This window comes from Pelecanus crispus, chromosome 4 (assembly GCF_030463565.1).
Source record: "Pelecanus crispus isolate bPelCri1 chromosome 4, bPelCri1.pri, whole genome shotgun sequence".
Taxonomy (NCBI): domain Eukaryota; kingdom Metazoa; phylum Chordata; class Aves; order Pelecaniformes; family Pelecanidae; genus Pelecanus; species Pelecanus crispus.
Genome location: NC_134646.1, coordinates 34,521,747 through 34,538,459, shown reverse-complemented (window position 1 = coordinate 34,538,459; position 16,713 = coordinate 34,521,747). Strand labels below are relative to the sequence as shown.

General features: G+C 42.7%; 1 protein-coding gene across 2 annotated transcripts in view; it reads left to right on the top strand.

Moving 5' to 3' along the window:
- Nucleotides 1–5,369: 5,369 nt before the first annotated feature.
- Nucleotides 5,370–16,713, top strand: part of GRID2 (glutamate ionotropic receptor delta type subunit 2) — a 748,101-nt gene continuing 736,757 nt past the window's right edge. For both annotated transcript variants that reach the window (XM_075708772.1, XM_075708771.1), the window contains exon 1: nt 5,370–5,457. In XM_075708772.1, coding sequence (XP_075564887.1) covers nt 5,370–5,457 — 88 coding nt within the window. The remainder of the gene's footprint in view (nt 5,458–16,713) is intronic.

Genomic DNA, 16,713 nt, shown 5'->3' with positions numbered 1-16,713 from the left:
CTGGGCCACTACTTAGAATTCAAATGGTCCTATTAACCTGGACCTCTTTCATAATGCCGAGAACAACCTTAAAGTCGGCAGTAGGCTAAAGCTTTCATTTAAAGGTTATTTGGCGGTCACTGAAGCAAGTGTCTTTCTTGATGGACAGATGTCCTCTTAACTAAAGCCCTCCCAGATGACTTCTTGTTTGAAGCTATGCCAGGTAAAGCAAAGACTGGGTAGGCATGTCAACTGAAGTAACCTGTTAGAGTTAGCGGCCTTCCCTGAGAGTTTGGGCACCAGCTCAGTGGCAGAGGAACATTGGCTTGTGGCACATGGTCTCTTGATAGGTCTGTCAGTCAGTTGCTTTATATCAGCACTTTAAGAATGCATTTATTTTTAAAAAAATATAGCAATGCAAGGTAAGGCATATTTGTCAGTTTGTGTTTTTAAAAGGGGGGAAACTGGGCGTTATTTAGATTGAAATAACATTGCCAAATGGAACATGTTGCCCTGTGTAAATTAGGGAGTGGAGGCCCATGGTTGGTTGCCTTGCTGTCATGAAACTGTGTACTGAGGGTGTTACAGGGTCCTGAGTTTCATCTATAATGTTACTAATTGGTGACAAATCAGAATTTCCAAATATCATCTGAACAGAGAAAAAAACCACATGCTTCCGTATAGCCATCAAAGAAATATGGAGGTTCACAGAATTACTGTTAATTTTCCCTTGTCAGGAGCATTCACTTAAAAGAGGACCCACAAAGACTCAAAGAAGAAGAAGTCGCTCCAGTGAAAATGAAAACCAATGATATTAAAAGTCCAAAAATAGAAACCAATCTTAGCCTAGTAAGTGGGCCTTCCTGGCCTTTCTCCCATGTTCAGATGACATCAATAACAATTTGGGTATGACTGTTACGTATTTGTGATTGATGGTTCTCTCCTGTAACAGATGATCAGTTCTTTTTAATCCCACCCCTTAATGCAATAATATAGAATTATCTTATGAAAGAGAGGGGAATAAATTAGAACCAAGTGAAAGAGATGTTATTTTTCATGGCCAGTTGGCACTGCTGGAATTCACTGTTACAGAAGGTCACTGAGTTTAATGCTGCTGGTTTGGGGTTTTTTTTCCCTTTTATATTTATTTTATTTTTAGGATAACTCTGTGACTGTTAACAAGATTTATAACTAAGCAAGCTAAGATGAAAAGGTTAATTGAATATCAAACTTCAAGATAGAAGGTGATGGCTTAGTAGGGGTCAGGAAGGACCCTACTCCCTTTCCCACCGTACACAGCACACAACAGTGGGACGGGTGCACGCTGGTTTTTTTTTTTTTTCCTCTGAAGTAATAACTTAAGGGCCTTAATGAAAAAGATGATGGAGCAAATGGACTGGTGGACTAGTGTAGGGTGTAACCTGATTTCATCTCATCTAAACTTTTTGTAAGTTTAAGCAATACACTTGAATATAAAATATTGAATCTTAATGTGCAAAAGATGTGTTTAATGCTCATGTATGGGAATGACAAATACTTCCTATGTAATTTAGGACTGTCATTGTAAGGCTTAGCTATTCTGTTTACCTCCCAGCACTAAAGGTTGTAAGCAAGACTGGTTTATCACTATATTAATTTCTGCAAATACCTGAAGGATCTCCTGGGACTTAGAATTAAACAAATCGAAAGTTGACCTCTGTATGGCCAGGTCTGTTTGTATGACCAACCAGATAGGAAAAGGGGCATAGCATTGTCAAAATTAAGGCTTTAGATGACTGAAAGGCATGTAAGACTTCTGTATTTAGCTATCTTTCATCCATAGATAGAAGCTCAGGTCCCAGGCTGACTTGGTTAAGGTAGCAGAGTGTTACGTGTGGGTGTGGGGAAATAAACATTAGATGGACACTTTTTTCCCCCTGCTGCATCTGTTTTGCAAGAACATCCTTTTTTTTTTGCTGTTCTTCTAGGGGTTGCATTAAAGTGCAACACTGTAATAGCTCATCAGTGGAAACATAAGGTACTTCAACCATTAACCACATTTTAGTTAAACTACTAGAAAGGAGACGACTACTCCCTGTTGTTAGAAACATTGTTTGGTCGATGGTGGTGCTTCTCCCATGGATACTAGTGGTGGAGCTGAAGTGATGTTGATGTAACTGAGGACATTTTGGGAGGGGACATGTAGTGAAGGAAGAGCAGGTGGCTGAAACCTGTGGGACTTAAGTTTCCAAAGTGCCTGAGGCAGCAATCACTAAAGTCCTGAGAATGGTGCTTATGAGAGGCCTGCATTTGCCCAGATCTGATTATTAGGTGGTTTGGTTTTGGGGTTTTTTTTGGACAATATTTTCACAGTATCAGTAAGTCCTGTTCTGGAATTCTTATCTTTTTTTTTTTTTTCCTAACTTTAACTTTCTGCAATTTACATTTTAACTTTATTTCAGTCTCGTTCCCCTCAAATTTTCAGGTAGTCTTCTTTACCACTGGAATTATTATTTAGAGCTACACTCCAAAAGTATTTTTTTTATTAGTTAGAGGGTATTTGTGAGCTACAAACTCTTGGCTGTGCCTCCTGTCCTCTTAAGTATGTCTACAGACTTAAGAGAAAATTTCCATTTAGTGTGTCCAATTCAGGGTACTGCATGCTTTAAAGAGTCAGTAAAGATAGCTGGTTTCTAGATAAGGCCTCAAAATTCTTAGTATTATCTAAACTGAGGATTAAAAAGCTATAATTTTTCAAAGGTTTCAATTACATTTCCTATTCTGCCTACTGTGCATTGTACATTATTAAAGAGTACTGCTCTGACTTGCCCCCCAAAGAAGTGAATTAACATTTCTTGTGAACTCTCTTCTTTTGTGGAGAAGTAATTATGACTCAAGCAGCTCCAAAAGTTTCTCAGATTAATAAGAATTTATTATTTGTAAAATTAATGCCCATTACACTCATTAATACTGTGCATAAACTGTCTTTTATAGAAAAAAAAGGCTTTTTTTACTGTTTGCTATTATTGATAACAGATCTGTGACTTCCAGAGGGGATATGGACAAATGCAGCACGAGTGATGTAATTTGTGAGACTTGCTTCACACGGTTTATCATCTTTTTGTTCTCTTCATGTACCTTTTCTTTTGTCTCTTAAAGTAAATTTTAGTTGTGATTTCATATGGGTCTTAGAAGAGAGAAAGCCCATGCTAGCCAGTGAAAAGATGAGCTCTGCCTTGTGCTTTGGATCTGGCTTGAAGCCTTTTGACTGTTAGCATTTTCAGGGAAGTGCTCACCTGCCAATGTGGACCTAAGCAAAGTAGAAACTGCTGCTGGTGGCTTTTTTTTATAGATTCAATTATCTTGCTCCTTAACTTGGACTTAGTTTGTCTTTTCTTAAAAATCTTATTCCTTGCTCTTGAACTAAATCCTTAAATTTTGTAGGTATATAAGTGTGCTTGCTAACTAGTCCCATGGCTGAAAGGAGAAATATGCAAGTCAGATATGATGAAGTTAATCTAAGTGCTGTAACTAAGGAAATGCCTTAAAAAAAAGTTCTTTCTTTGGAGTTGATCAATGTCTATTTAGACTTCTAAAAGGACTACCAGGTCTTATCAATGGCTTATGTGAATTTAGGATATAACCACTATGTTGGAGCAATTCTTTGGCTTCTGCATCTTTTCTCTAGTGTGACTAGAAAAATCAAAGTCAGAAGAAAGTGTAATAAGACAGAGTCGGGTTTTAGACTAGTTTATAGGAACATACTTAACCTCTCTGTGCAATCTTCTGTCTGTGTAATGGGGATAATGTGTTTAACTACAACACAAGAAGTCTGTGGATTAATCGGTTAATGAATTCATAGTATCCTGAGCATGAAAAGTGTGCTCTAAATGTTTTCCCACAGAAATTTCTCCACTACCTAAAGAGACAGGAAGAAAAGAGCCAATTCATTGCTTTAAAGAATTGTGAGAATTCAATCAAGAACACAGATAATTAAAGTCATATTAATAGATTTGTAGGTCTTCATTTTCCCCTTGAGGCCAGGTGTCCCTGATTTTCTTTTTTTTTTTCTTTCCTTCTCCCCTTCAAACAATGTCCCCGTCTCAGTTGTCAAAGACTGAGAAGCAAAAGTGCCCATCTAGCTTTTAACTTGATACCTGCGGTGGAGTTACAAGGTTAAATAAATGGGGTGTGTTTTTTTTTTTTTTTTTTAAGCTGAGCATAATACTTAAAAAAAAAAATCTCCCCTCGCTCTGCCTTTCCCTCCCCCTAATGTATTTTTAGGTTGTATGCACTATGTCTATGTCTCTTCCTTAGTCCCAGTTGAAGATTTCAAGGGAGATGAGCTCTATTTTGTTTCTCCCTTGTATTGCAGATAGGGGGAGGAGGTGGTTATTAGAGAGAAGCGCTCTCACTCGCTCGCTCTCTCTGTTTCTCCCTCTCTGGCTGATAGCACTTATCTCTCGCTCTCTCTCCTTCTCCTAGGTGATCCATTTCTAGGCAACGTGCTGGCTGGTGCTGGAGCTGCCAGCTCTCTCTGCATCCCACCAGCAAAGCAAGCTCCAAAAGCAACCTGCAGACCATCATCTGCTTTCCTCTGCCTTGCTCCGGGCACTCCTCCTCTCGCTCCTGCCCTGTCCAACCACTACCTTGCGCGACAGAGACAGCACGCTGGGCTTGATTTGCAGATTTCTTTTTTTCTTTTTTTTTTTTCCCCTCCAGTTGTGGGAAGCAATTTTTTTTTTTTTTTTTTTTTTAAGCGAAGGGTGGGGGGAAATCTCTGCATTACTATCTGCATTACCTTGAAGTTCACTTTGTTTTTTGGCCTCCGGGGGGGCTTTTCCTGCAGGAATCAGGCTGCTGGAAGCGGGATCGCCTGCTCTCCCGGTTGCCCGCTGCTCCTCCCTCGCTGAAGGCGAGCTCTATTTGCTGCGGGCTCCAGGGGCTTCTCTGGCCAAGAGGGTTTGTGTGTGTGTCTGTGTGTGCGTGTCTGCGTGTGTGTCGGGGTGTGTGTGTGCGAGCGTGTGCGTGGTGTGGGTTGGAAGTTGCTGTGCAGCAGCCGGGACCGAGCGGATCCCTGGACCCGGCGGAAGGATGGGGATCGTCTGACCAGCAGAGGCGTCTGCTGCCCGCGGCGGCGCCCGGGCTGGATGGATTTGCTGCCGGCGCTCCCAGCAACTCTGGTGCTGCCCAGGAGCCCCCCGAAGTGACGCGGGGTTTCGCCGAGGGGAGAGGCGCCCGGAGCCCCGGGCTCGCCCCCTGCCCAGCCGCGGCTGTGCGCCAGCCACCGGGATTTACACGCTCCGCCGGCGGCACCTCAAACTCTTGGGTTTCCTGCGCCGCGCCAGCCTCCGCGGTGGCACCCTTTGGCGAAGAGCTCTGTTGTTACAAAGCCTGGACCTCCGGAGGAGATGGAAGTTTTCTCCCTCATCCTGGTCGTGTCCGTCTGTTGGACTCGAACCTGGAGAGCGGCGATTGCAGATTCAATCATTCATATCGGTAAGGGGGTGCTGCGTCTGCTGGTGCTGCTGGACACTTTTCCAGCTCTCCTTTGCAACCTTCCCTCTCTTGGCAGGCTTCCTCCTCCCGCAGCCCCCGCTCTCTTTTAGCCCTTGCTGGCTTGCTTTTTTTTTTGTTTGTTCCTTCGTTCGTTCCCCTTATTATAATTGCTTTCCACCAGGATCTTAGGCGGCGTCTTTTTCCCCCTACCGCTCCGTGTAAAGGTTTCTTGTCGGCGGGGTATGTGCGTGCTTTAGACCTTGAGGTTTTGCGCGGCTGGTGGTCGGGGGGGGCAGGGTTCGGGCATTTCCCCGGTCCCTCCCCGCTGGCCCTCAGCTCCAGCTCGCCTTTCTCCTGCCCCGGCTCGCCCTCGGGCGGGGTACCCCAAGCCTCCCCCTATTTCCCACGCCACCGTGACAGCCACGCAAAGTGCCCCCCCCGCCCCCCTTCCGTCCTTCCTTCACCCCCCCCATCCCGCCTTCCTCTCCCGCGGCGGAACAGGTGGTTTGGCAACGTGAGCGCTTCCCCTCCCGCGGGCGGGCGGCCCGCAGGGGCGGGGGGGGTCTCCGGCTGCCCCGCGCCCCCCAGCCCGGGCCGCCACCCCTCCGGCCGGCCGAGCGGCGCCCGGGGGAGGGGGAGCGGCCTCCCCCGCCGGCGGCGGGTGCAGGGGGGGCAGCTGGCAGCGGCGGCGGGCCCCCCCTCCCGGCCGCGGCGAGCGGCGGCGGGGCAGCTCGGGCGATGCCCAGGCACGGCGCTGCCCGCGCTCCTGGCCGGGGAGAGGGCGCCGGGCTTCCCCCCTGCCGCCCCCCGCCCCCCCGCTATCCGGAGCCGTCCCCGGCCCGGCAGCTCTCCCTCTCGGCGGCGCATCCCTGGGAAGCGCCGAGCCCCGCTGCCGAGCGCCGTTTTGTTCCCGCGACTGGCGAGAGCGGGTCGCCCCCCTGCGCCGGCCGGGGATGCGCCGGGAGAGGAGGAGGAGGAGGAGGAAGAGGAGGAGGGCGCTTCCCCCGCGGCCGCTCGCCCATCTGCAGGCACCGCACGCAGGCGGAGCGGGAGCCTGGAAACGCGGGGGCGGGCGGGCGGCCGGCGCCGCGCTGCCCCGGGGAAGGTGCATTTGGGGGCAGGGCCCCGCCGGGGTTTTTGGGGAGAGGGGGTGTCCCAGGGGCGGTGCCGGCGCCGGCCGTGGGGCAGCCGCCGCTCCCCCCGGGGTTGGCTTTATAAACATGTCTGCCGGTGCCTGTCGTGGGGATCTGTAGCGCTTTTCCGTGAAAGGCGAAGCGGGAAGAGCGTTTGGAAAGCCCGGCCGTCAAGAGCTTTTCCTGCAGGACACCGATATTTGGGCAGCGATGCCCCAGCCCTTCGTGTAGCCCCCTCCCACCCCGGAGCCCATGGGCTACCGCTTCCCTTAGGTACCGCAACTTTATAGGGGTCAGTCCTTATAGCTGTGTGCGACTGGAGCATCAAATATTGCATAGGGGAGGCAGCGCTTTATGCCCTCCTTTTAAAGGGAGAATGACTTCTTTTTTTTTTTTTAAATTCTTCCCAGTTGTAGACTCTGTTAAAGCGACGCTAGGAGACGGTTACGTCTTACGATTTCTTTCTTAGGAGCCTGTAACAAGCCGATCAAATCTTAGGATCTGGGGGGAAATTTTGACTGTGTGGCAGATGAGTTTCTTTGCACTCCCCTGGCTCCCATCCTCCCGGGAGCCTTGCTGGGCGAGCTGTATGCCTTTGCATTAGCATCAAGGGAGATGAGAGCTTTTTTTCCCTTCGTGTTAATGACAATTTTGTTTGTTTCACTTGTTTATATATGATGAACGCAACACATTTTACCACTGATGTGTTTTATAATGCAGTTAGCGATTAGATGCATCAACATAGTAAATCCTCATTGAAAGCAAAAAAAAAAAAAAAAAAAACCCACCAAAGTATTTGCTTCTCACATGATTAATTTGTCTTGAGAGACAATTAGTACAGTTGACAAGGGGATTACCTCTTTTTATAGACTGGTTTATGTTGCAATGAAAATGGCAAACTGATAATTGTTACACAGAGCTTTAAATCCATTAGAATGAATACACTGAAAATAAATGGCCTGAAATTAGAACTAATTTAACACTAAATGGGTAGACAACTAAATATTCCAACTTGTATAGCTCAGAGATGAAAATCTGGCCCCTAGTAACACCACTGTATTTTGTGACCTGGATGTTTTGACCCCCTTTTGGGTTTTTTTTCCACTTGTACATATAATATTTAGACATAAATAATAAACTGTATTTACTTATATGAGTTATGAAAAGCAGTAGCAGGATACTCTAACTACAGAAGAATCCATAAAGCCAAAGAAGAGAACAAAGTGCTCAGTTCAGGGGAAAAGAAACACTACCAGCAGTGGTACTGATGCCTTAGGCAACAAACAAAATGAATGCATTATCATCTTCTCATTCTACAGTGTTAAGATATGCAGGTGGAAAATATTTTCCCATGTTTGGGAGGGGTAGATGGTCATAAGAAAGAACATGTTACCTGTGCATACCCTTTTTCTGATTGCACTTACTTTTTCAGTATAACGCACTAACTGTCTTGCTTGCCTACGTATTATTTGAGGTGTTTCCTGTAAAGGGATGTTTTGTGTATCAAATTATGTTATCAGTCATCTCTTAGACAATGACAGAAAATGTTACTATTTAGTGAGTCGAGATTAATGACTTGGTGATGGCAGTGGGAGGGGTACGGTGACTGTGATTTATTTTTGATATGCTTTTTCATATTTCTGTCTTCTGAATGATTATAGCTGCTGCTTCTGATCATTAGAGCAGGTCTGTGTGTATGTAAGTGCACACACTTAAAAATAAACATTTTCCTATAGCATATTTCAAATGTTGGTAGGGCTGCTTATAGTCTGTACGTTTCTGCTGCCCTGCTATTATAAATAGGAACCGGCAGTTCAGAAAGACTACATTAAGCACTCTTGTGAAAATGTTGAAATGAATCGACTCCACTGTAATTTTCCTTACCCCTATACAAAAAAGAAAAGGGCAGGGTTACCATGTCAAAACTGTGCAATTCTGTATTATGCTGCTCCTCTCAGCCCATGCATTGATTGAGTAATTTCATCAGCCCCACATTACTTGATTGCTTAGAAGTTTCCTAATGATCTGTATGCTGTAGGAAGAATCTGAAAGTCGTGAGTGGAATGGCAATGATTTTGTGTTTTATGAGGCTATTCAAAAAGTCGCTCTGATTTATGTAGCTCGAAAGCTCCAAAGTCTTTGAGATTAGCCACGCTGCCTGATATTTTCTTCATACATCAGTCGTCCCACACTCCTCGCTCCCTAAACAGGAGTTTAGAGCAGTGCTTTAATTAAGCAGGGATTAGGTGGCATTCCTTGTCAGCTGCACAACTTGTGTATACTTTGTATCTTCTACAGTTGGTCTCATGCTTTTATATTTTGTGCTCATTTTTTCCCTTGACATGTACATAGTAATACATCATTATGTGCATATGGATTTCCTATTGTGCATATAGAAACATATATGCAAACGTGTGCATTAGGTGCAGTAAAATCACCTAAGGCAGCAGTCACATAGTATGATACAAAAGTTTTTTCTGAAAAAATACACTAAAGTATTTTTAAAGGCTAATTCATTGCAGCAGTGTGCAGCACTGGTTCAGGCACCCTGATTACTGCAAGTCGTTTTTTTGATGTTTATCAGTGGCTTCAGTCATATACAGTCAGGTGCGTACTGCCCTTAGCTTTTTTATTTTCAACGGTAAGTTCAGAAAACATATAGAGTTATACCTGTATGTGCTTTTACATGTATTTATACATATGCCTTTAATAGATATTTTTAGATATATACTGTATTTTTTTTTTGTAAGAGAGAAAATTAGATCTGTTCTTCCCTTACTCCTCTCAGCTTAAAAGCCTGAAGACTTTGCAGGCTGGCACTGCTGCATTTCTTGTGTTAGAGAAGTTCCTAGCATTGCTGGGTCCTGAGTTTTGGTTCATACTCTTCTGTAGCGTGGATAATAATATCAGGGCAATTCCTACATGGGGTCTGTTGCTTACTAGTTTTCTTGATATGGTAGCACCCTTAAAATGTAAAACTTTTTTGTATGGGAAAGAGAGTCACCTGGCTTGGTGGCATGCACGTCCATGTTTCGTCTTGTAAGCTGTTGTACCACAATGCGGCTTGGCTTGTATTGTGTTGTGCATTGGTAATAGGAATTTAATTTGCTGTGTTATTGGTAAGGCCTCATTAGAAGGTATGTAGCGTATGTCACTAACTGTTCATTACAGTCTTCTCATACCCATTTTGTAAAGTGCAGGACAAGCAAGCAAAACAGATTTATTGAAACCAAATAACTCTCTATGTCCCTATAGTGTCTACAGATGAGCATTCAGGTCTCTCTCTTCCCTGCTCTAGAATGTGCTAAGGTTACTGGCTTATTTTAAACATATGTACGGATGAAGACCTGGAATATAGCATGTTGTGGCTTAGCAGCCAGTAGGTTTTATTAGTAACTATGTTTGACTTAAATGCACAGCATGCGTGACGTACTCTGTGTTTCTGTGTGTACTATTTCTTAAACTCTCTCCCAGGTGCTTAGATTTGTGATAGTATTTCAGTCCCTGTAATGTGTTTTAGTGCTAGTTACTCTGCAGCTAAAGAGGGATAATTTTCCATGCCATAGATTACGGCTTGCTATCCTCCAAAGGCATGATTGCCATTAGGTGTCACTGCTTTCTGGAGTGTTTCTTAGTGATCACCAGGGCCTGATCCAGAGCCTGTCATAATCCAAGTGAGTCGCCTAGTTGACTTCAGAAGATTTTAAATTGAGCCTGTGGATTGCTGACTACAGCAGGCGGCTCCTTTTCATGTTCTTAAAAAAAATTCTTAGCGTTATTTCAAGTTCTTTTGTCCTTGATAAAGACAGAGAAAAAAACCCCAACTATCCATTTTCAAGTGGTGCCCTAACGCATGCCTGACATGGCAATTGCAGCTGCTGTGTGCTTTCAGATGACTACTTATGGATGCACAGAGTCTTTATTCTCACAATGCAATCTTTGAAAAAACACACTGGAGAAAAATCTTTTAAGACTGTGACTACATAAACCTACCAACTAAGGTTCATTTAACTTAATGAACAAAGGCATTAAGTATGGTTCTCTTCCACTCCCTGGCCCTGTAAAGCAAGTGGTATTGGCAGGAGATGACTTTTGTAAGCCATTAGGTTACTCCCTAGATATAGACTTGAACTGACATAATTTTCTTCCATTTGATATATAGCTATCTATAATCTGCCATGACAGTCTGGTTTTTGCTGAAATTTATTGGAGGCTTTTACCTTTTGAGGTTTGTATTTTTATTCTTTGTCACTGCTACTCCACTGCTTGATTTCTTTTTTTCAGCACGCTAACAATGGTTTAAAAAATAGTTTATATGAGTGTAGTTCTATTTGGCTATCAGTTTCTAGTTAATTTTCCTAATTACCTGAATTACCTATGACAGCACGGTAAGACTATCTTCATCTACACGCTCTCCAAACACAGTTTGTGTTTTATATCTTCAGTGTTTAAAAAACTTACTACACATAGGCAATTACTGTTGCTGTTTGGACTTAAGAGTGACCAATAGGAAAAGGAAACAGTATTCATAAAATGATCTATATTTTAAGCAAATATGAGAAAATAAACTCTGAAAACATGTTATGTAAGTATATATTATGATGCACGATATCTTGGTATGTGCAAAATGTTGACTTTAAGTGATATGCTGGTAATGAGGCAAACTAAGATACCTTTCTGCATCTGCAAACTCAGATGTCACTTTCTGGGGTTTGTTGGGTTTTTTTGTTTGGTTGGTTTCTTTTAATTAGATTTGAATTCCAGAAGGAAGAAGTTGTTATCTAAGCTGGTGAAATTGAAAGAAAACCTTGATTTCAGAGGCGGGCTTGGCGTGTCTGTCAAAACCCACATGGCTCCACACCTGTGTATCCTATAGGCCTTACAGTCCAGCTCATGGCTCTGGTCATGCTGACACCCATCTCTGAGAGCCCCAGATATGCTCATTTGTTTCTGCTATCTAGAAGTGCCAACAGGAAAGTATGACAGTCGCAGCCCAACACTAAAGCATAACACGCAGTTTGCCGGCAAACTGTTGCAGCGGTTGGGAACTGGGCATGAAAGCTCATATTTCTCTGGGGCATTTGAGAATCATAGAATCATTTTGGTTGGAAAAGACCCTAGACTGACTGGCTGTCTAGCAGCTAGCTTCCTACTGGGCTTCTTGGATACAGATGTGATTCCTTTCATTCTGTGAAGTTATTTTATCTTCCCACGCTACCTACTGTGTCCATTAGCAAGTAGGAGTTGACCTGTTGCTTGCAGTAGTTACCAAAATGAGCTACACTGGCCTTTTTTAGAGTAGTGTTGCCCATGGCTTTGTTGCTTATCTAGGCTAGTAGACTGCATTGGAGAAGGTGAGCTGGTGCAATGTGATACTTGGCATGGAGTATGTGCTGAATGCGTTAAGTGTGGCGCTGTGCTAGTTAAACTGTCCTCAACACCAGGTAACGAAGGACTGGGCAAAACCTCTGGCCACAGATTTTAGCTGGCTTGTGCATTTGAAGCAGCACAGGGGGAGGAGGAAGTGCTGTTGTCTCCCACTACAAAGTAGAATTTAATTGTGTAGTCTTGATGTAGAAGTGGCAATTTAAACAGAGACTAAAATGGAAGCACCTAGTGGAAGAAAGGGTAAGGAAAAGGTGTCTGCCTTGTTGTATCTTTCTGTATTTCAGTCTCTTCCCATGAACAACAGCAGGGCAGTTTCCTCTGCTGTTCTTCACTATAGGAGTTGGGGTTTGTTTTCTGGTTATTGTTGGCCAAACAGTTATGTGAGAGACGAGGGAGTAAGGGAAAGATTCTCTTGTGTCTGCAACCACTATAATTAATAATGGTTTATGTGACTTGAAGAGTTATAACTGATCTGTGTAACAGGGAGGACACAGGCTGAAATTGAAGGTTAGTAGATGAAATGTACTGGTGTTTGGACGACAGTTCTGAAACTTGGCAAGGGAACAGGCTTGAAATTGTGCAGTGCTGTAATTTTGTAAGGTTCAAAATTTATATCCTAGTTCCAGTGATAATATACTTAATTCGGCGAAGGAGGTATTTTGTATTCTGTATTGTACCACAGAGTGCACTTCAGCTGGAGAGTCTTGTTCCTGCTTTGGTCTGGGGTAACCGCATCAGCTCACGGAAGGGATATTCTGTGAGCTCTAAGTGTTGCATTAAAAAAAAAAAAACCAAACACCCACATAAAAAGTGACACTTAATGAGAAAGGATAATATGCTAAGTACAGTATTCCTCTGTAGCATTAAAGCTGTAGTGGAAGAGGTGGTACAGACACAAATACTGTAGTTTTAATCAACTGTAGACTGGTGGATTTGTAAGTGCAGGGTTAGATTTAAAGTAGGTTTTCATTGCACACATTAGTTTGGGAATGAGGGGGGAGTGGGGTGGAAAAATAAACATGAAAGGGAAAAAGTTTCCTGAAAGTTATGCTGGGCTTATCTGACAAGCTGTGCGCAACAGGAAATTGAAAGAGAAAATGAGTAAAAACGCAAGGAGTGGAGGAAAACAAGATATCAAAGGCAAGAGCCACTAGTTTTCTCTGTTTCTGTTTCTTTGGGAGCTGTATAATGTTCCTGTAAGTGCTATGCTAAATGGAAAAGTTCTGAACCAGAAAGGGGAAAATGTGAAGATACAGAATTTAAATGAAGAATTATATGTGTATTTTAACCTATTAGATAACACTCTGTGCTGAAATGCTAATTATTCCTAATTGTTATATTTGCTTTACCCATGAATAAAATATCATATATCTAATAAAATATGCAGTGAAAATCACTGTAAATTTCCTCTTGGAGTCTCTCATGCAGATTTAAAGCATTTAATCTCTTATTTCTTCATTGCTTTTTAAATCATTAACTTTCTATAATCAGTTGGATTGCTAAGGCCAATATCCATTGAACCTAACAATAATTGCTTGTTTTGCAGAACAATTTTTTGTTAGTCCAACCATATCTTTCTCAGAGGCTTAAATCGAGTTGGTGATTTCATTATTATAATTCACTTGTGATAAATCAAAATCAAATAGCACCGCTCCGGTGCTGTGGAAAGTAGCTCTGGATGAGAGCTCCGGAGAGAGCAGAGGATGGTGTAGCAGCAAACCTGAATGTCAGGCCTGGATTTGCTGTGCCTTATTTTAATGTATACAGATATAACAATGACTACTTTTGCAAATCCATTTTAAATAGAGACATTAAAATATCCACAGGGCAGGCTTCCCTGCTTTGGGACTCCAACTCAAAACCTGTGTTTGGGACCCAGACCTGATGAGAAGTCAGAAACTTGATTTGTTTTTAAAGCATGCTGAGCTTAGGCTTCTGAGCCACTGAGATGTTCTGAAGATGTCAGGTCTCTTTCAGGAGACAAGAGACTATTGCAGAGTTACCTCACTGATTGCAACCAGTATTAAAAGGTGTCTGGCAGTATATCATAGGCTGAAAGCACGCAGTGGGGACACCTCTGGACCAAACACTATTAAGCAAGGATATTTGTTGTTGTAGACCCTTTGCCTTCTTGCAGTCTTTATAGTGTTCAACTTAAAATATTTGAGAATGTTTTAAAAAGTTTTTAAGTACTGGAGAGTTGTTAAATGGAAAAAAGATGGTAGAAAAGGTCTGGTTCTCTTTCAGTGAAGCCAGTGTAGAGTACTGGCAGTGTACAGCCAGTGTACAGCACGGGCTGTGTGTTAAATGGCAAATGAAAGGTGATAGCTATTATTGGTCACATTAAAATACACATATTTCTCCCTTTCACTATTTTCATTCATTTCTTTCTCTCGTATTCCAAGTTCATGGCAACAAGTTGTGATGGTCACTGTGTTCTATACTCTTGAATACATGTTTCTCTTCTGTCCAGGAAAAACAAGGTTAAACATACCATAACACAAATACCTGTTATTTGGACAGATAAAGCTGTTTTTTATTTCTCTGGAATTCTACTTATTTGCCCTCTTTTGAGACAAATAGACCCCCAAAAGTTGATTATCCTGCTTAAAGCTAGTCTTTCTTCAGCCCTGCCCTTTGTGAATGTATAGACCCAAGCAGTATTGCAGTATATCCACTAATATATTTGCTATAAATATTTTTTTAAATGGACTGCTTGGGTACTACTTACATGTCCAGCTCCATGATACAGGTTAATAACTAGCAATGGGGTATGTATTTAAGTATGCATATACAATGTATAAACACACACTTTTTGAGTAATCAGACGGATTATTCTTTTTTAAAATATGTGACTGGAGTTTTCTTTAATTTGGGATGACATTAGTTTCTACCTGAAGTAACAACATGGAGATTTGGGAGGCTTTTTACTTGCAGGAAGTCATAACATGACTACAAATCATGAAATGGCATCCCACTGTGCTAGAAGCTGTACAAACGTGAAACAAAAAGTTGGCTGTCAGAAGATTTCAAGATGAAGTAGAAGAGGGCTTGGGATCTCTCTGCGACTCGGTTTCTATACCAGGAGACAAAGTTGCAAATCTTTTGGTGTCTTTTGAGGGACAGATGCATTCATTCATGTTTATGAATAATTACTCTGGGTACGAAGGAATGAAAGCACATAAGCGTGTCTACAGGGATGTACCGCTAGGGCAGGTGCGGCGTGGCTGATGTCAGTACTTCCCTGGTTTGGGGCACGTGATAACAGTAGTTACAGTCCTGTGAGGTAAGAGAGTTGACAGGAAATGAAGGCTAGTAATGTGTGTATAATCATTACCCACAGTGCTTTATTGCCAATAACATTGGTTAAATTAGCAAAATAAAACCAGTCATTATCTCGTTAGCTGCCAACATATTACTCTCTGGCTCTACCTAGTACAGGAACTAATTATGGTTATGCACATGCGTGTTCTCTCTCTCTCTTGTTTGGACAGATATTTCATGGCATAGTTTTGGAAGATGTCTAGGTAGAAAGGAAAGCGTCCTTTTTGGGAAGGTGGAACAATACATGTTGCAAAATGCCCTAGTTTGTTTAAGAGAGATATTTAAATATAGCCAGTGATTCTAAAAGCAGCCTCATTAGCTAGCTTTGCAGAGCTTCTAAAATGTTATCGAAATATTGAAACAATCTAGAGGAATGATTTTTCAACTCCTTGGCGTAGCTCTCCTGTTATGGAATTGGATTGCATCCTGGAGATACGTGGGAAACACCCATCTACTTGAAAAAGTTCTCTCATTTTTGCCAGTGCTGCAAAGAGTGTAGGGACTACTTCAAATAAAATGGCTGAGGGGAATGGGCAGGAGAAAAGCATGTCCTGTATATAATGTATATGCTAGACAGGTAATGATCAGCAGCGCTTGGTGTCACCATCATGGTGGGTGATGTCTTAGTGACTTCATTGACGCTGTGTCTAGCTGCAAGGAGAGGAGGAGTTTGCAGGTAAAGGACAGCATGAGTTGGCAGGAAACAAAGCATTATCAGGGGGTTTCTCTGCAGCAGAGAGGCTCTGGGAGCAGGAGTACTGCGTGGAAGGCTCTGGTGGTACCTTCTACATGGGAGTTTTGGAAGTGGGTGGAGGGTTGTGGTTACTGGCGGGAATTGGTTGGGTGGTGAATGTGTGCAGGAAACATTTGGAGGGGGCTAGCCTGAGTGATGGGCTGGGCTAGCTTAGTAAGAGTACAGGATACTTCTAGGGAATAGCAGGTAATGTTACACTTATGTGGGCTGGAGACTGGGCTTTAAACATTTGGGACAGGCTGTATAGAGGAGGTATATGTGTATGCATACGAGGAAAGTTGGGAAACCCAAAGGAGTGAGGCACTGGAATGGCCCAAATATTACTGAAAAGAATAATAATATAATGCAAACGATGCTTTGAGAACAATATATCTAGAAGATAATACTAAGCTTTAAAGAAACTAAATTATAGATTAGAAAATGGGATTGTTTCTCCCTATCCAGCTTCTATAGTTTTACTGTAAAACATTTGATTTGTGTGCTAGAATTTTTTTTTCTTTCTTTAGCAGATAATTGTACCTGGTTATTTTGCAGAAAAGTGAGATCCGTTTTATCTCTGTATTGCCTAGTACCGTTGTACACAGATACAAACAATGAATACTGAAGTGTCATCTTCCACCCCTCTGTTCCCAGGATAACTCCGAGCGTATTGTACCT